The 23,304-nt window shown below is 33.1% G+C and overlaps 2 protein-coding genes across 2 annotated transcripts; both read left to right on the top strand.

Moving 5' to 3' along the window:
- Window positions 1–2,146: 2,146 nt before the first annotated feature.
- Window positions 2,147–9,842, top strand: LOC126727420 (bifunctional riboflavin kinase/FMN phosphatase). Its single transcript, XM_050433089.1, has 11 exons — window positions 2,147–2,407; window positions 3,028–3,143; window positions 3,645–3,831; window positions 4,714–4,844; window positions 4,962–5,031; window positions 5,153–5,218; window positions 7,075–7,229; window positions 7,320–7,415; window positions 9,000–9,151; window positions 9,234–9,317; window positions 9,424–9,842. The coding sequence occupies exons 1-11, from the start codon at window positions 2,211–2,213 to the stop codon at window positions 9,568–9,570; spliced, it is 1,401 nt and encodes a 466-aa protein (XP_050289046.1). The 5' UTR covers window positions 2,147–2,210; the 3' UTR covers window positions 9,571–9,842.
- A 1,796-nt stretch (window positions 9,843–11,638) lies between these two features.
- LOC126727419 (uncharacterized) lies at window positions 11,639–18,552 on the top strand. Its single transcript, XM_050433088.1, has 14 exons — window positions 11,639–11,969; window positions 12,140–12,202; window positions 13,676–13,731; window positions 14,004–14,084; window positions 14,214–14,287; window positions 14,594–14,676; window positions 14,978–15,084; window positions 15,177–15,319; window positions 15,395–15,442; window positions 16,323–16,375; window positions 16,979–17,063; window positions 17,173–17,239; window positions 17,348–17,458; window positions 18,196–18,552. The coding sequence occupies exons 1-14, from the start codon at window positions 11,698–11,700 to the stop codon at window positions 18,315–18,317; spliced, it is 1,365 nt and encodes a 454-aa protein (XP_050289045.1). The 5' UTR covers window positions 11,639–11,697; the 3' UTR covers window positions 18,318–18,552.
- Window positions 18,553–23,304: the final 4,752 nt, after the last annotated feature.

Below are 23,304 nucleotides of genomic sequence, written 5' to 3'. Positions count from 1 at the left end.
TAAGAAGACATCTTGATCGGTTTGTCATCAACATTTTCTTTGACTTTTTAGCTTACTTGTTTATATGCAACTTTTTTTAATTACAGTTACATTTTAACATACTATCAGCAAATAACAAATAAGCCATCAATAATAAGCTGCATCAAAATGCAGAGAGTCATTGTCTGCCTAGGCAGTCCTCTATTTGTTGTTGCTTACTTAGTGGTGTTGGTATATTGGAATTATCATTATGTTGCACTGAATCCGCTTTCATTTTGTCATAATTCACTTGGTTTTCTAAGAAACATGACTTTCCCCAATATAAATATTAGTTGTCAAGGTCCAAATACTTAAAAGAGTTAAAAAGGATCAAGGTCCAAATACTTAAAAGGCATGCCCAGAAGTCATCGTCCTATAGTTTTAGTTGCTTTGTGTTTGTTATACAACATGGAAAGTGGAGACCTCCAAAACAAGAGGCCAAAGTAACCAGTATTTGAGGATTGTGATTAGGGCCCTCACTCGGTTGTGCACTAGATACGTGGAATTTAAACATATAACGTTAGTTCTATAGTTATTGCTCTTATCATCATGCTAAGATACGAATTGGTTTTTGATATAGACATGGTTTGAATCTCAAATCTCTTATTTAATGATAACAAACTTTACTAATCGAGCATTTGAGCTAACTGGAACTCATTGGTACGGCTAGGAAGTCTCAAATCCACTGAAACTTCAAATAAATGAACCAAACACTATAAATCCACAAATAAGACAATGAATTTTCATATGGATCACCATCCAATAAGAATGGAAAAGGCACCGGACCTAGACAAGTAAAATTGTACACTATATAATAATGAGTTGCAACAATTTTCTCTAAACAAATACAAGAGATTAGAACAACATCAAGAAAAGATCCCATCAACTGGATCTTATATAGCAGCAAATTCTTGGCGCATACATATAAAGTTGAGCTTCTTACCATTTCTTATGTTCAGATTAATGGGGTAAGAGCCTAGCAGAGAGTTCAAAAAGAGAGTTAATAATGTCGCTAATAAATCCAAGACCTCATAATCTATTGAAAATTTTCTTAAACCAAATGCACTTAAACATATAAAGTCCAGAAAGTATATGGCCATGACAAAATCTCCTGTTTTTAGTTGTGAGGAATCCGGGTGTACTTTATTTTATTTTGACTTTTGGTGGAATATCATCTTAGTTTATGTGAATATTTTGCGATTTTGTTGTGGCCATAAAAAAAACTCTATGAAGTGGCCTCAACATGTGATTTAGTTGCACATAAGAGATGATATTCTCATTTCTATATCCTCTTTTTTCAACATGTGAGATGATATTCTCATTTACTTTATGTTCTATGAATATCATCTCATTTCTGTATTCTCTTTTTTCAATAACTTTGTTTGGAAGTTTATAAGGAAATGAAATGGAATAGAATGATCATAAGAGAATGGAAAAAAATGAAATATATTTAAGTAATGGAAATAATGGAATGAGGTGGAATTAAGTAGCCTTGATTGAATGTTTTAAAATAAAAGAATGAAAATGAATGGAAATAAAATATTATTATTATTTGGACAAGAGGGCCCAATCCACATATGCCTAAAACCCAACCCAATGTTCAACCTAAGTGCATATAAACTCATATTTTCTATCATTTCTTATATGGATCTCAAAATTCCCACCACTTCAATATTATATTCAAATGGACACATTAAAAGTCAATTTCTTATTCACTTCATAATATTCTTCTAACATGAGCATTAAGATTCCTTTGCCAAATGTCGAAAGAATATATGAATTTTTTTTTTTTTTTTGAGAAATGGAAAAATATATGAAGATGAAAGCAATAGTCTTGATCCTGGCTTCTTGGATTATGCGAGCTACTTGAGGTAAAATACAAAGTTAATAAATATTTTCTCACTTTTCTCTACTCCCCTACTAAAAAACAAACTTTAAAAATTTTTATGTACAATTTTTTTGTTTATTTAATTTACGTATAACTTTTTAATTTCTTATTTAAAAATCTATATCCTTGATTCAGCTTATTATCTAAGCAAAATCAACCAAAAGTCTATATATATATATATATATATATATATAAGCTCTGAAAGCCCAATCAACTAGGCCCGTGAAAATAAACTCTCCCTCTGCTAATCTTCATCTCGGTCATTTGGGTCACCGGCTTGCTCTTGTGGGTATTTTTATTATTTATGTTGACGTGGCATATCCTCAGTGGAATATACTTAAAGAATTGCACGAGCAGCTACAACCCGGTAATTTTCTCAGCCAATTCCAACGGAAACGGGAAAGCAAATCTCGCTTTGGTCTCTCCTCAGGAAAAGGAAAAGGGAAAGGGAAATCTCAATTCCAATACAAAACACAAACACTCTTTTCGTGCTTCACCTCAGTAAGTCACTGAATTGATTCTCAGAACTTTTTCCACGCATATCAGTTCCTAAGGTTTCTCTTTTTCTCTCTCTCTCTTTTTATTCCGACCACATTTGCTCCTTCTGCCCCCTTTCTTGTTGCAAAACTTTTGGAGAATTGTAAAAACAAGATTTTTATTGCTATTTGAACCTGCGTGCGAGAGACTTTATCAGTTAAACTAACTCGATTTCAGTATGAATAAGAAGTTAATCTTATGTTAATGTTTGTTATTTTTTGTGAAATATCAAATGGGTCCAGCCAGGGGGCAGAAAAATATAGTTTTGAACTATCTTTGTATCAATACCCATAACATGAATTGTGCTATGGCCTATGTGATGGTTCAATTGGGTGATCTTTATAATTTTGAGTGAATAAAATTGTAGGGATTGTTTTCTTTCTTGTATGTATGACAAGGTGTAGCTTAAGAGTTAGTTGAGTTGTGTAAGATTTGGGTTAAGAAGAGATGGTGAAAAAAAAAAAAAAGTCGAATATCGAAATACTGTCATGAATTGGTTCATTTTGTTTTCAACCGTGAGATGTTAGTATTAGATTCTTGCTGATATTTAATGGGTTCTTATCTCAATTTCATATATATTCCAGAAATGGGAGCATAGCTGTAACTGGAAGATTTACTGTTAAAATGTCAATTGTGAAGCCATTAAAGAAGTTAGCATCGTGTGTTATCCTTGATTTGGATGGGACGCTTATTAATACAGGTTAGTTTGTGCTTTTAACATTGTTAAATTTTTAATTTTTTTATTTTCCATTATGTTATGTGTGATGAGCACTTTGCTGATTTGTTGAAAGTTGGTTAAAGTATAGTTGTACTTAGAAAAAAGGAAGCTTTAAAACCTCTACATATGTAAATAAGCTAAAATGGCAAATAGACACTGATTGATGTTTAGATATTTTCATGAGCAAAGTCCAGTGAAGTTTGGTAAACAAAGAATAGGATTTTTCTTGAATTCCTGAATTTCACCATCTGTTTTTACCAGACACTATTGATAAGAACGTTCAGAAATGGTCCTACTTAATAGAGGGTTGCAATCTCTATTTGCATGTGGCCGTCATATTCAATATATTCAGTACTTATCTTGATTCTTATTGTCCTATACTGTTTGCAACCATATTTTCATAAATTAGTTGATTGCTTTCAATTCATATTGGTGATTGTTTTCTTAATTCGTCATAATTTGTATTTTTAAATTTGATGACAGATGCCCTTTTAAGTGATGTTTTAGGCGGTTTCTTGAGTAAGTATGGAAAGCAATGGGATGGGAGAGAAGTTCATAAGACTTTAGGAAAGACACCACTTGAAGCTGCGGCTGCTATTGTGGAAGCTTATGATCTTCCCTGCACTACAAATGAATTTATTTCAGCAATCAACCCACTTTACTCTGAGAAGTAATTATCTATTGCACTTTTAAATTATGGTTATTAAATATGTAAAGTTTTTCCAATTGAGGCAAGTAATATTGCCCTTGAATTTCAGGCGTAAATTTTATTTCAAATTAATCAGCTTTTATTTTTTAATGGTAAGATGCATGCATGAATATAGTATTGAATCCACAACCACACCCTCAAGGCCTCAACCCTGTACTTATGGGGGAGGAGATGCTTTTTCAGGTAGAGCTCATTGGCCTTTTTTGACTTTTCTATTTTCATCTGCAAAGGTACAACATTACCAATTGCAATAATCTGGGGATTCCACTGGAAATAATAAGCTAAGACACAGAGTTTCTTATATAGTTATTTTTCCAGTTTTCGTCTTAGAAAATTGTTCTGCTATACAATCTATAAGCCATGTGCTCTATAGTTTGTAGAATAAATGGTTTTTTGTTTATAAACGCCAATGAAAATTTTTAATGTGAGAATTCCAATCGGAACTTCAGTTCTCGTCTGTTTAACACATACTCAAAGGGTTTCTTTGCAAATTTGGCAAGTTACTGATATGAAAAGCATGCTAACATGTCACCAGGCTATGTAGTGTTGGAATCTTGGCAATTTTCATCCCTATAAATGATGACTTATCTTTTTGTTTTTGTTATTACTTTCATGGTTTTTGTATGACTAGGCTGTTCTGCTATATAGGTCCGGGCTCTCATAAAGCATTTTGACTTGTTTTCATTAATATTTAACTATACAGGATGTACTTTGTGCCATTTGTTTGTCACTAGGTTCCTTGATGATATAAACCATAGCTACTCATCTACTCATTGTTATGTGTTTAAAAATTTGAATTTTTGTGCCAAAATTTTGAGTGTCATTTTACTGCTGTTGTTGTAGGTGGTGCAACATCAAAGCACAGCCGGGTGCCAATCGTTTAATTAAGCATTTTGGTGGTCATGGGGTCTCAATGGCATTGGCTTCAAACTCTCCAAGGGTAAATATAGAAGGAAAAATTTCTTTTCATCAAGGTAAATCTTAAACCACTTACAACTTGATCGAGATATTGACTTGCTAACATGCAGCAAGGATATCATTTTTTGTGATTTTAATTTCTGAGATTCTTATTCAATATTTTCCAATTATAGGATGGAAGGAATCCTTCTCTGTCATCATTGGTGGTGATGAAGTGGCATCTGGGAAACCATCTCCTGATATGTGAGATGCAACAAATAGTTTTTGATTTTGACTTCTTTATTGAGGTTTTTTTTTTTCTTTGGTCTTAAGTGTAAAAGTCCATGTTTGTCTGTTATTCTAACTCCATGGTTCACTGTTTAAGATATCTTGAAGCAGCTAAAAAGCTAAATGTTGAACCCTCCAGCTGCCTAGTCATTGAGGATTCTATGTAAGCGACCTGACTTTTAACTCTTGAAGTTCCGAAATTGTCCTTTCATTGTATTATTCTGACCATAGCACCTACTGAGTATCGCATTGGGGAGGGGATGGTGATTTTCCCTTGCATGATTATTGATTTGCCCTTGTATACTTGCACTTTATAGTATCAACAGCCACTTATATTTAAGTCTTCGATAGAACATAAAAGAGTTACATATTGCCATGTGCTATATTGGAATAAAAATATATTCAAAAATATTGTCTTCTTTTGTCTTTATACTTGTTTTTTATTTAGATTGGTAAGAAAAGAAATTTGTGATAATAGAAATACCACCTAGATCACTTGGAGCTCTGTATTATAAATCCCATGAGTCCATTAAGCTCCTCAAGCCTGTGTGCATTCCTCCATCATAGTCCATGTCATTTACCCTTGACGCAGAATCAATTCATTTCTATTGAAGTACAATACTAACTAATTATTTGTTGCAGCCATTTTAATTTTTTCTAAATATTGCTAAAATTCTTAATGTCAGGGATTTTTTTAAAACTTAACCTTTTAGTTTTCTGAGACTAAGGTTGCAGAAATTCAGCCCTATAGAAGCATAACTTTTTCATATATCTGTTATCTCTCAAGGCATTAACTGTGAATTTATTCAATTTCCATTCTATTGTGAAACCTCCAAGTTTGAAATATTTAGCCCAAAACTTGTATATAGCTCTGAAAATTACTTTGTATCAACATTTCAGGATTTCTGAATATTAATTCTTAATTTAATCGTTTTATTGCTAGAAGATGTACAATTGTGCATGGACTAAATTGATGGAGTTGCATCTTTCACCCGTGCCTAATGTAGGACAACCTAGGCTTCCCACCTAGATTAGTCCTACTGAAGAACCTTAGGCTTCCCACCTAAGGTGTTTGGAATCACCACCAAACAAATAATATGCAATCTTTGCAAATAATCTCAATAATAATAATAGTCTGTAAACTACAAAAGGAACCATCTGGAGCTTTATATACAGCTTCCAGAAATCATAATGATAAAGATAAACTCTCCTAAACAAATCCTAAACAATCTCAAATACTAATCCAATACTAAAGATAAACCCAAATAAAGATAACATAAATGATAAAGATAATCTCCACAGATGTGCCATCATGTGGTGTCCGCACCAGTGCCTTTGTTAGATTCATGACTCTATTTATTTATTTCTTTTTTGATAAGCTTCAATTTCATTAAACTAAAAGGAAGACAGAGCAGGGGGGATGTCTGCCTTACATGACTCTCTATTTCTTGTTTTCTAAGTTTGCTCTTCTTCTTTTTTTTTTTTTTACTTTTTTTCAGTTCTAGCATAATTTTTCACTAAGGGATAAAGGAGTCTATTCCACTAATATTACTGTCTTATGAAAAGCTGTCATGTAATGCTATTTAATATCTTAGTGATTGATACTTGATGTTTCACACAAATCCCTGCGTTCAACCATGGTCCATGGGTATATGTATTGCCCGTTTGGTATAGGTTATTTTTTCAGCTTTTCGAAAATGGGTTGTCTGAAAAAGCTGTACCTAGAAAATTTGAGGTTTAAAAATCTGTACTTTGAAACAGTTCGGTTTCAAAATGGGATGCCAAATGGGCATGTGGCTTGTTCACATTTTGGAGGGTTGACCATATTGTTATCCCTCAGTGCATGAATTACTTGAAATGGATTCTAGATATAGTTTTATGTGTTCGTCTAGTGATGACAAGTTTTTTTCTGTCTTCCATCAGATGAGCATGGTTATTTATTTGTAAGGGTTAATATGATGAGGATTTCTGTAATAATTTCTTAGGTTTTTTCTTAATGCTTGTATATTTGGTTGTCAGACCAGGTGTTACCGCTGGTAAGGCTGCTGGAATGGAAGTAGTTGCTGTACCATCCATTCCCAAACAATCCAATCTTTACACTTCAGCGGATGAGGTGATCAACTCTCTGCTTGATTTGAAACCTGAAAAGTGGGGCTTACCTCCATTTCAAGATTGTAAACCCCTCTCTACCTTTGTTTCAACCATGTTAAGTCAGTTCTATATGTATCAACCATTTTTAACAGAGCTATTGATTTGTTTTGCAGGGGTAGAGGGTACTTTGCCAATAGAATCTTGGTACATAGGTGGACCTGTCATTAAGGGGCTTGGTCGGGGCTCAAAGGTACTTGGGATTCCTACAGGTATGTAAAAATCCCCCAAGTTTCTTTTTCTTTTTTTGGATGAATGAGAGACTTTTTTTGCAAAAAGAATAGAACATTTAGTACAAAGGCTCATGGAAAACAAGCAGCAGTAAAGAAACAACGAAAACCACAAGAAAACTACTAGGTATTAATATCCCAAGCTACTTTCCAATTACAACAGATGCTTCTATTCCTTATAAATTTGGGATATTCTAGAAAATACCAATCTAAGCTTGAATATCATCTTTGATCTCCTTCAACAACTTTTCATCAGTTTTCACCTGTTTGTTTTAGACACTTGCACATCTTTGAAGTCAAATATTGTAAACAGTAGCTACAAAAGCAAGTTTACATGCTAGCAGTCTAAGTGTGCGTTTGGATACCGCTTATTTTGCTGAAAACTGAAAACAATAAAAAATTAATTTCCGGTTATTGTTCACATGAACAGTGCAAGAGGCGCTGGGTCAAAAAAAAAAAAAAAAAAAAGCCAAAAATGCAGATGCCAATCCAAACGGAGCTTAAAGCTTTTTACTTTAACTCTTGTACACTTCCCGATGTACTCGGGTTGGCTTTATTTTTAATAATATTTTATGTTACCTATCAAAAAAAAAAAAAAACTCTTATACACCCCAAAGCATAATGTAAGGCCAAGAACAAACATGTCTAATAAAAAGACATAAAGAGAGAACTAGTTTCCACACTCTCCTAGTGAAGGAGCACCCAGAAGAATAAACGATCTCTGCATTCCTAGTAATTTCTGCAGTACACACACTATACACCACCCTTATATCCCCATCTGGCCAGTCTATCACGAGTAGAATGTCCATCCTTGATAGCAAGCCATAATATGGATTGCTTAGCAATTCCAGATTATGGCTTGCTTAGCAATTCCAGCACTAAACCAAACCAACCTATACCAATGCAGTAGTTGATGATTTCCCCTATTCTCATTCCAAGCTGAGTTGCAGGTAAATTGACCTGAAGGCTTAGGGAACCACCTTACTGAATCTTCATGCTGCAAAGTAACTTGAAAAAGGCCCACTTAGATGGTGACCAAGGTCTCTGATCTGGCAGGAGGCCAATGCCACTGACCATCAGCCAAATCATCAGAAACTTTAGCATTTAGGGAGCTGCCAGCACCCTAAGTCACTTTTTAGCCATATATCAGCAAAAGAGCTCTATCAGGATGCACTTTTTGTCCTGAGCCTACTGCATGTTTTATGAGAGGTCTTATTACACCTTTCAGAGTACCCTTAGTGAATGTTGATGGACCAAAAACCCCCCAAAATTTCTCTTCCTTTGTCTCATTAAGCTAGAATTATTATGCACATTTCTTGACTTTTGAATACCTATTTGCTTTGAAATCAGTATTAATTTTACTTTCAGGCCACTGATGTGGTCTATAGATCTGTCAGTTTCTCATAGTTAGCTGGTTTTGTGGTTTCTCCCAATGTATCCTTCAACTCCTACTTTTGCTCATTGAGCTTGAGAGTTTTGGGATATTATTCAGGTTATAATTTATTCTTCTTTTTCACTTGATAATTTGTTCCATTTTGTTAATGTAATAACTTCTTTATTTTTCAGCTAATCTATCTACCGAAGGTTATTCAACTGTCCTTTCAGAGCATCCCTCGGGGGTATATTTTGGTTGGGCTGGATTATCAACCAAAGGTGTTTTTAAAATGGTCATGAGTATTGGGTGGAATCCATATTTTAACAACCCAGAAAAGACCATAGTGAGTGTGATGAGACAAATGATAGACTCTTGAATTTTTTTCCTCTTGTCCATTCCCTTGTTAAAGCTAGTTTACAATGCAGGAGCCATGGTTGCTTCATGACTTTGCTGAAGATTTCTATGGAGAGGATTTGCGTCTTGTTATTGTTGGTTATATACGACCTGAGGTATTATCATATATGATTGCTTTTTGCAACTTTTTGGCCCCTTGCTCATTCCAGTCAAGCTCTTCTTCCCTTTTTTCATGCTAAATTTGGGTGTGGAATGTGATAGGCCAATTTTTCGAGCATTGAGAGCCTGATAGCAAAGATTCATGAGGACGGAAGAACTGCAGAGAAAGCTCTTGATCTTCCAATATATTCAACTTACAGGGATGATCCATATTTGAAAAGCTGTGTCAAGGATAGCAGTAATTTATAAATTTCGTGAAATATATTATGCCAACCCCATTGGCTATAATGGTAATGGAGCTGTTTCCCCTTCATTTGATAAATAAAAATGATAATGGAGCTGTTTTTTCTTCATTTGATAAAGAAAACCGACTGTAACCCTGATATTCTTTTATTTTGATGAGGTTCTTTGCGAGTCCCAAGAACACAAATGGGTCTAATGTACCGTGGGAAAACATCATTTCAATGTATTGTTACAATTCATATATGAGTAGCAACAAAGAAAAATAATCATTTAACTGATAGGCCCATGGTCCTGTTTCATTTTTCGGAATGGTTACTAAAATTTTCTTCCAATTAAAAAAAAAAAAAAAAAAAAAAAAAAAAGCATTTCTAACTTAAACAGTAGAAACACAAAACCCCACTAACGTAAGAAGCATTAACCATTAATGATTTTGCATATGTTAAAACCCATATCATGGTGTAGTATTGTTCCATTATAAATTCTGATCACATATGTGATACGACGTAGTTTTATTGGACTCACGACGTAGTTTTATTGGACTCAAGTTTCATCGACGACAATGAATGGACTTATAATTTCATTGGCGACAATGAAAGGAAGGATCAACTTGACAGAAATGTTAAAGTTTAAGATTTGAATGACAATTCATCTAACCAAACATAAAGGTGTAATTTGAATTTCAACCTTACTCCCTAATTTCTCTCAAATTGCTCACTTTGGTTAGATCCACCCATTCACTTTTCACATGCACTACATAAATTTTATTCCCCAACCTCCAACTCAAGAAAAACAAACAAAATCTCACAACTATTCTCCCCCCCCCCCCCCCTCCCCCTCCTTTGCTCCTCTCTCTAGAAATTTGACCTATGTTGGAAGAAAATCTAGAGGCAATATAGTAGGATTGGTGACTACAACTGTATTTGCCAATATTGAATTAGTTTTTTTTTTTTTTTTGGGGGAATTGATGTTCACTTTTCACATGCACTACATAAATTTTATTCCCCAACCTCCAACTCAAGAAAAACAAACAAAATCTCACAACTATTCTCCCCCCCCCCCCCCCCCTCCTTTGCTCCTCTCTCTAGAAATTTGACCTATGTTGGAAGAAAATCTAGAGGCAATATAGTAGGATTGGTGACTACAACTGTATTTGCCAATATTGAATTAGTTTTTTTTTTTTTTTTTTTTGGGGGAATTGATGTTCGATCAACTTCTCCACAAATAATATAGTAAATCCACTATTGCCATTTTTGCATTTTTTGTGCTTTTACTTTCACTTTCACTTACAGTTCTCTTGCTAAAAATCGACCAAATGGAAAAAAATCTCCGAACGATTTCTTTGAAATTTTAGCATTGTCGATAGGCCAATTTAGAAGCCGACTCTAAATTAAAACAACATAAAGTGCATCCACCCCCCCCCCCCCCCCCAAAAAAAAAAAAGCAAAATGAGCTCTTGAAGTTAAAAAAAATAATCCTCTTTATTTGTTTATAAATGAAGACAGGGTACATTTTATGATGAGAATTTGGTAATTTTTTTTTTTTGAGGAAAGAATTTGGTAATTGACAAATCAAAAAATAAATATAATACCATACTATTTAAAATTAACTATTTTTCTTATTTGGTGGAATAGAATTTTAAAGGAAGTAACACCAATGTTTTTATATTTTTTTTTATAGGAAGTAACACTAATATATTGTTTTAATATTGCATAAATTCATATTTCTTCTGTTTCATTCTTAAGTTCTAAGAAGTTCATTTTTTTTTTTTTATTCTTAAACCTTTTAATGAGTTTTTTTTTTTTTTTAATTTAGAATAAATAAATAAATAAAATATTATTTTTTAATAAAAAAATTAGGATAAAAAAATCTAGAATTTAAATCTCTCTTAGTTATCAAATTATAAAAAAAAAAATAATTAATTAAAAATAGTGTAACATTTTTTCAATATTTTAAGAACCATAAACGAAAATCTCCAAAAGTTTAGGGGAAAATGTAATTCATAGAAATTTTAAGGAGGAAACAGTATTTTTCTTAACCTTAAAAAAAATAATAAATAAATAAATAAAAACGTCTCCTCTTTGTAAAGAGCAAAATTGAGCGGAACCTCACTAAGCTCGCTAGTCAGTGGTGAAAATGTCTGTAACAGAAGCAATGGGACAAGAAGAAGAAGAACAAGAGAATCACAATCACAATAACAATCACGAGTCCGAGTCCAAGTCCAAGTCCAACTCGCCCTCAGAAGTGGCAGAAATTACAGAACCAACCAAGGACCAGGAGGAGCAGCAACAACAAGAGTACAGTTGGCCTGTGATTCGGTTCGATGTTCCGCCTCATAGAACCTACCATTTCTACAACCAGTTCAGGAACTCTCCAAACCCTAACAACTTCCTTAAAGCCATCAAATGGTACTTTTGTTTTTTTTTTTTTTTTTGGGTGTTCCTCCCATGTTGTTTTTACTCTTTCACAAGCTTTAATTTTTAACTTCTTTCTTGTTTTTGTTTTTTTTTTTTGTTTCTTTGGTTAGATTTTGAACTTTGGGGCTTAATTTTGTCTTGTTTTTGGAGTTTTAATGTAGGTCTCCAGATGGGTCTTGTTTTCTTACAAGCTCTGAGGACAATACTCTTCGTGTGTTCACATTGTGAGTTCCTTATATTTTTAGATGCTGTACTTTATGTTTTTTTAATTAAATTCAACTATGTGGTACATATAAAAAAAAATTAGATAAATGCAACCATGTTGTTGTGTTGACCAATCACTCTCTTAGGCCTTGCAAAAATGGGAGTTTTATGCACTGAGTACGACCTTTTTAAGAATGTGATTGTATCAACCAATGAATCACGTAATTGAATTTAATTGTCTTTGAAAAAGATAACACTAGTTTGTATGCATTGGTCAAGACAATGAATTCAATTAGGAAATCTAAGCTTAAGCACCAAAAGAATTGTATCTAAGTTTTAGCTTATGGTTTTAGAAGAGAGTTTAAAGTTCAAACAGGGCAATGCAAGTGGTATATTGAAAAAAGAAAAGGAAAGAAAGGATGCTCTTGGATACCATTTTGGAATTACTTTTCTTGCTTTTGAAATATAGATTTAATGCAGTTTGTGATTTCAAAAGCAAAACCTGCACTTTAACAACCCAATATTGATAGTCACCTTTTTGTTACTTATATTTGTGTTGTGGCCTCAATTTTTTTTTTAATGCATTTAATGACCTTATGAAAAACACTCACATACGCACAAACTAATGTTGTAGCTAGGAAATTATTGGTGTTAAAACCATATAAAATTTCTTTGTAATTCATTAGGACTCTGTCATGTGTACGTCTGAAATGGATCAGTTTCATGGTTTGATTAAATATTACAAATCTAAAAGTGTATTTGGTGCCACGTTAATTAAAACTGTTCAATGACTTGACACTATATACATTGTCAGATGGAGAAAATAAAATGACATTCCTTTCCAGAGGGACAGAGTGATCCGCAAAATAGGATTGGGAAAATTACAATAACTTCCATTAACACATAAAGAAATGATAGAGTGGCCAGCAAAGTTTTGCAAAAAATGACAGTCCTTTCTAGAGGCATGTGATAAACATAACATATACAAAAAAATACCTATTTTACCCTTGAGTTACTCAATTAAGCATGCATAATTTTTGGTAATTGGGTGAATCAAATAACTCAAGGGAAAAATAAGGACTTTATCAATAAAGCAAGGGAAAATTAGGACATTAACCAAGAGCAAGTTAGTCCACAAAAATAAGGTAACTCAAGGACAAAATAGGTGTTTCTTTTTATGTTTTATATTTATCACTACAATTAGGGAGGGGAGTGTCAACTTTTGCAAAACTTTAGGGGGTCATTGTCATTTTTATTTACCTCAAGGAAAGTTGTGTTATTTTCCCCATAAAAAAATTCTTATAAAAAACTGGGTAAAACTAATGCTTTTGTTTATGAAAGCAAGGTGTTTTAATAATGCTAGAGAAAAATTATTTACGTGGTTCAGAAAATGATACTTTGTTTGCATGCTCCTATTTTCACTGTTATGTCACTTTGATGCATTAATGTGTCCATAAGAACTTTACCATAATAAGTATTTTGTTCTTCAACAGACCAGATAATGGAAGTGGTGGTGATATCAACACTTGTTCAATAGCTGCCGATGAAGGTAAGTTTATATTTAAGCGTTTTTGTTTATTACACTATACCATAACCATTAACTCTCTCCAAAGATGATTTCTTGTGAGAAAAGAATGAAGGGGCAGTAGTGTATGCCCGAAACTTCTCTTTATTGAGAATGATTCAGAACAAGAATTTTAACTAGTTTGCATCGATATATAGAAGCTAATTTTGGGTTCTTTGTATCTAAACTTGTGAAGCTCACTTGCTTTATTCAATCATTATACATATACTTATGGTTTAACTTTTAAAAAAATGCAGATTCCTATGCTGCAAAACTTGTCATGAATGAGGGAGAGTCAGTATATGACTTTTGTTGGTATCCATACATGTCTGCTTCAGGTGCTTCAATAATCTCCCTTGTCCTTGTGCTGTGACTCTTATGCTTTCAGTTAAATTTGGATTGATTTTGTGATTGATTGATGGTATTTCTAAATGGAAGTTTGATCCGAGGATTGATTGACATTTCAGATCCAGTTAGTTGTGTTTTTGCAAGTACGGCTCGTGACCATCCAATTCATCTTTGGGATGCTACTTCGGGAGAGGTGCTGAGCTCTTATTGCTGAAATGCTTTTTGTTAATGAGATTTGTGTTTTATTAAGCTCTAAGACTCGAAAATGGCTTTGTAATATACAGTATACGGGCCTTTCCATGGGTACACCTCTCTTTCCTACATTATGAAGGCATGGTGGGTCCCACCCTTAACATGCGCCATGTGTATATTCCAGCTCACCATTTCTAAACTCTATGTGCTCATTCATAGACTTTCTACGAAGCTTGTGCACTGCATTTGTGGTTTCCTTATTACTATAACTGGTTGGTGACCATTTCCTTCTGACTGAAAATTTCAGCTGCGCTGCACATACCGGGCTTATGATGCCATGGACGAAATAACTGCTGCCTTTTCAATTGCATTCAATCCCACTGGGACAAAGTAAGTAAGGTTTTTCAAACGATTCATAATTTGCACGCGCTGCTATTTTAGCCTTTCGTATTAGGATTAAAAAGGACACTGTTCTCAGAATAGTAGATGCTGTTTATTTATATATCACCTTTAGCTCTAATGTGATGCTAATACTTTATAATGAAATGTGGTTTAGTGCATTATCTGAACCATTTATATAACTGCCTCTATGTGTTGTCATCTAACTAGGGTTTATGGATAGTGCAGGCATGGTATCTGGGTGCCAATTAACAGATGATCCATTGATGTTTATACTTTTTTTGTCATGCAGAATATTTGCTGGATACAACAAAGCTGTTAGGATGTTTGACATACATCGCCCTGGTAGAGATTTTAAACAACATTCTACACTTCAAGGGAATAAAGAAGGCCAAACAGGTGCGTGTTCTTATTTTAATCACCTGAGTAAAATTTTCTTTTGGTCAATGAAATAATGAAGCACATATCCTCATCTTTTTTACTGTCTACAGGTATTATATCTGCACTGGCTTTTTGTCCAACTCATACTGGATTGCTAGCTATGGGTTCTTACAGTCAGACCACTGCAATATATCAAGAAGATAACATGGAACTCTTGTATGTTTTACATGGTCAAGAAGGTGGGGTTACACATGTAAGTCTGTATTCCCCATCATTTACTTCATTCTGATATTGTATCAATAAATAAAGGCAAAAATTATTTCTTCAGGTCCAGTTCTCGAAAGATGGAAACTATCTATATACAGGAGGCCGGAAGGTAACTATTTCTACTTTTTTTTTTTTGGTGAGCGTTGAGAATGGGATTGGATGTGGTAATGAACTTTTTTCTTGGAGACCATATATTCACTTCTTGCGATCAATTTATACATCTATGTTTTTCCTATTAATGGCCGACTAAAGACAAAATATGCAAAACAAAAGCTAGAAAAATTTCCGGGCTATCCAAAGTTAAATAAATATATGTAGTTTTCCTATTAGTATTGTATATTAGATTATAAATTAAAACATAAATGATAGTTTTGCTATTATAAAAATTAATGTTTAATAGTAAAATCAAAGGTTATGGGAGGGTAATTTGTTTTCCAATTAAGCCAGTTGTCAAGAGGTTGGGGTATAATTTTTTTGCCTGCTCCAAACATACTAGCTGACATGATGCTAAAATGTAATATGTGGTTTATTCAGTTCACCTTCAGATTTTCAAATATATTGCAATGATGATTTTTAGTGTTAAGTACACTGTTGTGAAGTTCAACTAGTACGGTCATGACCTGGCGGGTGGGGGTGGGGTGGTCGTTGTGGGTTTAGGCAGTGCCTCTTTTGTACCACATAATATTGTGCCCCTAAAATAGAACAAAACAGAAAAGAATTATTGTTTCTTTCTTCACCTTATGTTTGCCAACTTGCCATTGATATTTCTTGCACTAGAGTCATTACTTCCTTAAGGCCTTATTCTTCTGGGGATTTGGCAAAGTTGCTCTCTCTTTTTGCATTCTTGTATGAACTTCTGTGTAATTCAGCCATGTTGTCATTTTCTGATGGACTTGGAAAGTTCAAATATGGTGCATTTTCTTATGCTAACATTATGTGTACATGTTTTCTATCCACCTGTATAAAATTCGCATTTAATTTTCTTGAAGGACCCATATATACTATGCTGGGATATACGCAAAGCTGTTGATGTTGTGTACAAGTAAGTAGTTTTATCTCATCTGGAGAAGCTTTCCTTCTTCTTCTTTATATATATATATATATTTTACAATAATATGCTAGTCCATCACACAAGGAGGTGTACACACAAACAACTGAACATTTACAAGAAAGAGACTCTTAAAGATATAATAACCAATGTATTGGGCCCCACTTATAAAGGGAGAGTTTAGGCCCACAAGTGAGGGAGAGTATTAGAATTACGATTAAATGATTGAATTCACCTTTTCCTAATAGTTTAAACTTTTGGGAGAATTGGTAATTTAATACATAGCAACACCCAATAAATATTATGAAAATTCTAAAACCAAGTATTGACAATTTCCCAAATCATGTGCCAATAAAAGTGTATGAGTATGTACTTGGCAATTTTCAGTTTCAATTAATATCTAATCTTCGCATATGGTTCTTAACATTAATAAAAGTGTTCCTTGTCATTTTCCATTGACTTAATGACTACCAAAAGGAAAATCTAACGCCATTAATAAAAACTTATGGTATCTATTAATGCAAGTTTGTTTCTTTCATTCATTAAAATAAGGCAATATTGAAGTGTGACCAATTTTATATATGTGCCTTGTATTAGGTTATACAGGTCATCAGAATCTACCAACCAGCGAATATTGTTTGACATTGAACCCTTGGGCCGACACCTTGGTACAGGTGGTCAGGTATTGTTTTAGTTTCAATTTATCTCTGTGGCCAGATATTATGCCATAGCCAAACAAGAGTTACCATTTCAATTAAGTTATTTGTTTGTTATTGCACTTTTGGCTTCAGGATGGTTTTGTTCATATATATGATCTTCAAACTGGGCATTGGGTATCAAGTTTTCAAGCTGCATCAGGTATTAATGATATTTCATATCTGTTAAAGATGTGGCTGGTTGAATTTTGCATATATCCTTATCTCTTTGATAATTAATTTTTTTATATCTGTTCTATTGGCTATACAGACACAGTAAGTGGATTCTCTTTCCATCCATTTCTGCCAATGGCTGCCTCCTCTTCAGGGCACCGAAGATTTGTAGTTCCTGATGATCTCTATGAGGATGTGCCTTTGAGTGGTATCTCCAGTAACTCAGCTGCAAACTTTGTTCTTTTGGAGATGTTTTGTAACATTTGCAATGTCTTTCCTTCCAATATCAGTCTTGTTGAATTGTGTCATTGTTTTTGGTTATACTGCTTCTTCGCTCAATGGTATGACTATTTGAGTGTTCTGGCCATTACTTGCTGCTTAGGGTGTTATTGTTTTGGTTCAAAGGGTAATGCAATATACTTGGGATTTGTTTTAAGTTTAAATGACTTTAGAAAAAAGGTTTTAAAAGTCAATATCTTTATTGTGATGTCTGGGTAAATACATCTAACTGGATTTTGGCTGAACCCAGAAAATACAACAAGAGAATGTAAATAAATAAAATAGTTAAGTTGAAGTTCAATCTAATCTGATGAACTACAGCTTCAGGTTTCTTGAGTCACAAGGTAGTAACATTAAAAGCATAATGAAATTGGTATTTACATATTTATTTGTTTTCAGCTTCTCAAAGTTTTAGATTGTAGGGCTTCTATGTATTCGTACTGCATTTACTTTATTATGGAATTGCAGAATTTAAGATTGTTTCATTGGAATGGAAGAGCTCTGTAATTTCATTTTTCATTTCATTGCTAAAGAAAATTTTTAGGCGGCAAAAAAACAAAAAACATCAGAATGGAAGAGGGTACCTGTGTTTATGGGATTTTATGAATTGTTTTGTTCTTGTAGATGAATCTATTCCTATTTAAATTTTGTTTATGTTTCATGTAGGCAATGAAAATTGTGCTTCTGTGTGGAATTTCTCTGTTGCTTCAGTGGAGAACGATACTGAATTGAATGGCAACGATTTTAACAATCTATCTGAACATGAAGAGCTGCACCAGGGTCCTTGAGTCATTTGCCAGAGCTTTGTATATATCAAGTTTCTGGATAAGCTTTTGTTACAATTATGATTCAAACGGTTATCATGTGCTTAATTAATACACATTGTTTGATTGAATCAGTGGTAACAGAAGTCTATCAGAATTTGTATTGAGCCTTAGTGCCTGTATGTACATTCCATGTTTTTGGGCTGAAATTGGACGGATTTTTCATGAATTGCTCAGTTACAGAGGTTTTGGGATCTCATCAATTGGTTTTATGGATTTTTATTTATTTATTTTTGTGCTGTTACTGGTTCATGACCTGTACAATAACAGCAGTCCATCTATGCCTATGGCTGTTAAATGGGCGGGTTAGGCCAAGTCAATCGGGTTGTGGGTTAAAACAGGTCATTTTAAGCGGGTTAAAGATGGGTTCGGGTTAATCAGGTTACAGGTTGGGTCGGGTTGAACCGTATTTTTCACATGAATTTTTTTTATAAAGAAAACATGTATTTGCTATTTAGAAAGTCATACAACAAATTACATGATATAAAATGCATTACTTTGAATTCACCACTTATATCAAGAATGAATTACACTTATTAATATTTATTTAATAATTTTAAAATTATACAAATCCTAATATTGCTATCTAAACAAAATACCACAAAGATAAGTAAAACAAATACACAAGTTTAATTTCTACACAATATCAACATCTCAAAATATAAAACAAAAATTACAAATGACTTATTAGATAATTCATTTGACAAAGAATAAAAACATATAAGAAATTTACAATTTTGAAAATTAATTTTATAATATATTGTCAATTGTGATTGACACTCTATTTCAATTTGAGAGATATATTAAAGTTTGATTGTTTACTTATTTATACATGATTTCTTTTATGAATATCATATCATTGTTAAACAACACAAGCTCTAGGAAATATCATAATTTGTTTTGAAAAACCGTTTATTTTGGATATAAATTGTTAAAAAATAGGTCTAAGCATTCATAATTTATGTTAATTTGATACTTTGGCTTCACTATTTTCACACTTGTAAATATTTCTCACACATGTCTATAATTTTAAATCTATTTTTTTAACTATAATGTAACGAGATTATCTTGACATGCACTTTGCTATTTGATATCTAAAAATCTTTACTTATTACAAAATGTTCAATCATTCATCTTTCAATTAATTTGCATACAGTTATATAAATGTCTCAATTATTTCCTTAAAGCTCACAACGAACGATTAAACCAATATTGTCTTTATTTTATTTTATTTTTTACCCAAAAAAAAGTTTTAAAAAATGGTTCGGGTTCAGGTTGATCCACAAAAAACACAGGTCAGGTCACAGTTCAACTCGTTTTTGCTTTAGGTCAAAAAAATTGGGTTCGAGTCAGGTATTTTTTGGGTCGGGTTGGGTCGAGTCAAATTTTTTTGACCTATTTTGCCATGTCTACCTATGACTAATGCAACAAAAATAGCAATAATGATAATGCGCTTAACCATTCATGGAGTACAGAAATAGAGCAAATACTATATGGGCTGATTTACCCTGAAGCATATTTTGCAACTCAAGATAGAATGCACAGAGAGTTGACATATATAAAGCACTAGATTTTATGAAAAATTCCCTTTGTTCCCAAATTTTCCACCATTACAATGATATTATTGAAAAAGTATTGTGGATGGTGGGTGAAAAGGCAAGGGTATTATGGTTAACTTCACGTTGTCACGCCTGTAACATGATCAATGTTGTCCCTCAAAATGATACCATAATTTGTCAATGTCAAGGGGCTATACCAAAGGACTCACTGGTGGCGAAGCTAGAAAATATTTCTAGGGGGGCCAAGCTAAATATTATTAAAAAAAAAAAAAAAAATTATTTAGGACTTATCCAAAACCCAAACAATTGAACAATGTATAAAACTTGAGTTCTAGACTAATTCAAAAGGATTGAGGAGTTAAAGGCCTAAATTCTAAAATCTAAGGGGGGACAATAACTACATTTTTCTATAATTTGTAATTTTTTATTATTTGAATACTATATATAATTGAAAAATCTAGGGGGAGCCACGGCCCCTTAGCTTCGCCTATGGGACTCGCCAGTCTAAATCACATTAAATGCTCCACTAACCCATAACCAGACTTTTCCCTTAGCTTTAAATGCAATGTGGCATCCCCCCCCAAAACACCAATTCCCAACAAGCATTGCAACCATTTAGGAGGAGCACCTAGGTTGGTGGAGCCGACATAGCCAATCACATCCAAACAAAAGTAGTGTAGCAGTCATGATGATCCTATAGTATGAATTAAACACTATAGGCTTATTAGTTCAAAAGCAAAAGGTCAAGATTACCACTCACTAGTTACATTCTCTCATTACAATGAAGGGCAAACTAGACCTTTCAACTCTATAGTATTAAAGTGGTATCGAATTATTACTTAAACATCAAGATTCAGGAATGCATAAAACTTATCACCGCACACCCTTCGTGCAATGGTCACTTCACAAGTATAAATGCTTGTGGGATGTGGTGGGTAAGGATCAGGATTCAAGTCTCCAAGAAGGAGTTTCACACATATATACACTTAAATTATACTAGAGTAGAATTTCTATCTTTTATATATATATATATATATATATATATATATATATAAATCCCTAATAAATTCAAATACATAATTGCATTGCATATAATTGTTCTTGGAAATAATGAAACTATTTGTGTTTTAATTGTCAACAAATTCAATACAACAAAATATTTGAATTTAATTGAGAAATCCAATGTAGTGTGACTAAGATACTGTTTTTAAGTCTCCAGGATGAAGTTTTACATATATATACACTTAAATTAGACTAGAGTAGAAATTCTATCTTATATATATATATATATATATATATATATATATATATAAAACTTAGACATAGAATACAATATTAAATCCCTAATAAATTCAAATACATAATTGCATTGCATTTAATTGTTCTTGAAAATAATGAAACTATTTGTGTTTTAATTGACAACAAATTCAATACAACAAAATATTTGAATTTAATTGAGAAATCCAATGTAGTGTGACTAAGATACTGTTTTTAAGTTTTATCAGTTTATGACTATCCTAATTAGCTACCATACAAAGGAATCAAACCAAGGAAGTCAATATTGTATTGGGAAAATATATTGCACTAGCCATTAAATTGGTACCAGTACTCCTTCAAAATGACAAAATGTACCAGATATAATAGAGGGTTATACCGGGATATTTTGAGTGTTTAGGCCGGTAAAATTTGTGTAAAAAACATGTTATTTAAACATATATATTGGGTTAATGTACTTGGGCTAATATTTAGGCTTATAGAACATGTAAATTAAAAATTTTATGTTGAATAACATCAAAATTAATAAATTCATACTTACATAAATAAATACAAAAATACATATATGTATAAAAATATATAAATAATCGTAATCCAGAAACGATACACTAGTATCAATCGATACAGAAATATTTCGTTCTCTTGGCCAAACCGAAATTAGCTCTGGTACAAAATTGACTCTCTTGAAACAAACACATTGAAACAGTCATGTACACATTAAACTACCGATCCTAAAACGACACCAATTTCAATTATATCTCATGATGTCACAAACCTTAGCTTTTAAAATCTTGAGTTTCATTAAGTCACTTCCATTTTTTTCAAAATATAGTCACTTATTATATTACCATTTATAACTTATAAATTATAACTTCAAACTTGACTATAATTACAATGCCATGAAAAATAGAATTAAAAAAATTCCAATTTATGGGATGTTTAAGTTGGAAAAGTAGAATGCATAGAGAGTTGACATATATAGAACACTAGTTTTATGCAAAATTCACTTTGTTCCCAAATTTTCCACCATTACAAAGATATTATTGAAAAAGTATTATGGGTGGTGGATGAAAAGGCAAGGGCATTATGCTAACTTCACGCTATCACGCTAGTAACATGAACGATGTTGTCCCTCAAAACAATATCATAACTTGTCAAAGTCAAGGGGCTATACCAAAGGACTCATCAGTGGCGGAGCTAGAAAATTTTTCCAAGGGTGCCAAGCTAAATATAAAAAAAATTATTTAGGAGTTATCCTAAACCCAAACATTTGCACAATGTATAAAACTTGAGTTCTGGACTAATTCAAAAGGATTGAGGAGTTAAAGTTCTAAATTCTAAAATCTGAGAGGGGTCCATAACTACATTTTTCTATAATTTTTACTTTTTTATGATTTGAATACTATTTATAATTAAAAATTGAAAAAGCTAAGGGGGACACGGCAGTCTAAATTACATTAAATGCTCCACTAACCCACAACTAGACTTTCTCCTTTGCATTAAATGTGATGTCCCTCTCAATGAGCATCGCAACCAATTGGGAGGAGCACCTAGGCCGACGGAACTAGCATAGCCAGTCACATCCAAACAAAAGTAGTGTAGTAGTTATGATGATCCTATAGTATGCATTAAACACTCCAAACTTATTATTGAGACTTACTTCTTCTTCTTCTTGCCAACAAGGGCTTGGCTCAGCTGGTAAGGTTCGTTCGCTCCGCATAACCAGCCCAGGTTCGATTCCCGCTGCCAGCGGGCTCTTGTTGGTGGGCTGCTGTGTGAGGGATTTAAGGGGAACACAGGTTCGAGCCTTGGTAGGTATCTCGGTGGTCCTTGTGGGTCCTGTCCCTCATATGGTCTATACTAACCTGGGTGGCATAATACAACCATAAAGGCCCCCATTTTTGTCTAATAAAAGCCCAGCCCAAATTTGGGTCTGGTTTCTCAAAAAAAAAAAAAAAAAAAAAAAAAACTTCTTCTTCTTCTTCTTTTTATTATTTTTTTTTTTTATTAACTCAAGCTTTGAAGTGATCTTTACCACCCAAGAGAGGTATCTTGCTTTGCTAGGACCTTTTTTTTTATAACGAAACACCAATTTAGTTCAAAAGCAAAAGGTTAAG

The sequence above is a fragment of the Quercus robur genome, chromosome 5 (genome assembly GCF_932294415.1).
Source record: "Quercus robur chromosome 5, dhQueRobu3.1, whole genome shotgun sequence".
NCBI lineage: Eukaryota > Viridiplantae > Streptophyta > Magnoliopsida > Fagales > Fagaceae > Quercus > Quercus robur.
This window is presented reverse-complemented; position numbering and strand designations above follow the sequence as displayed.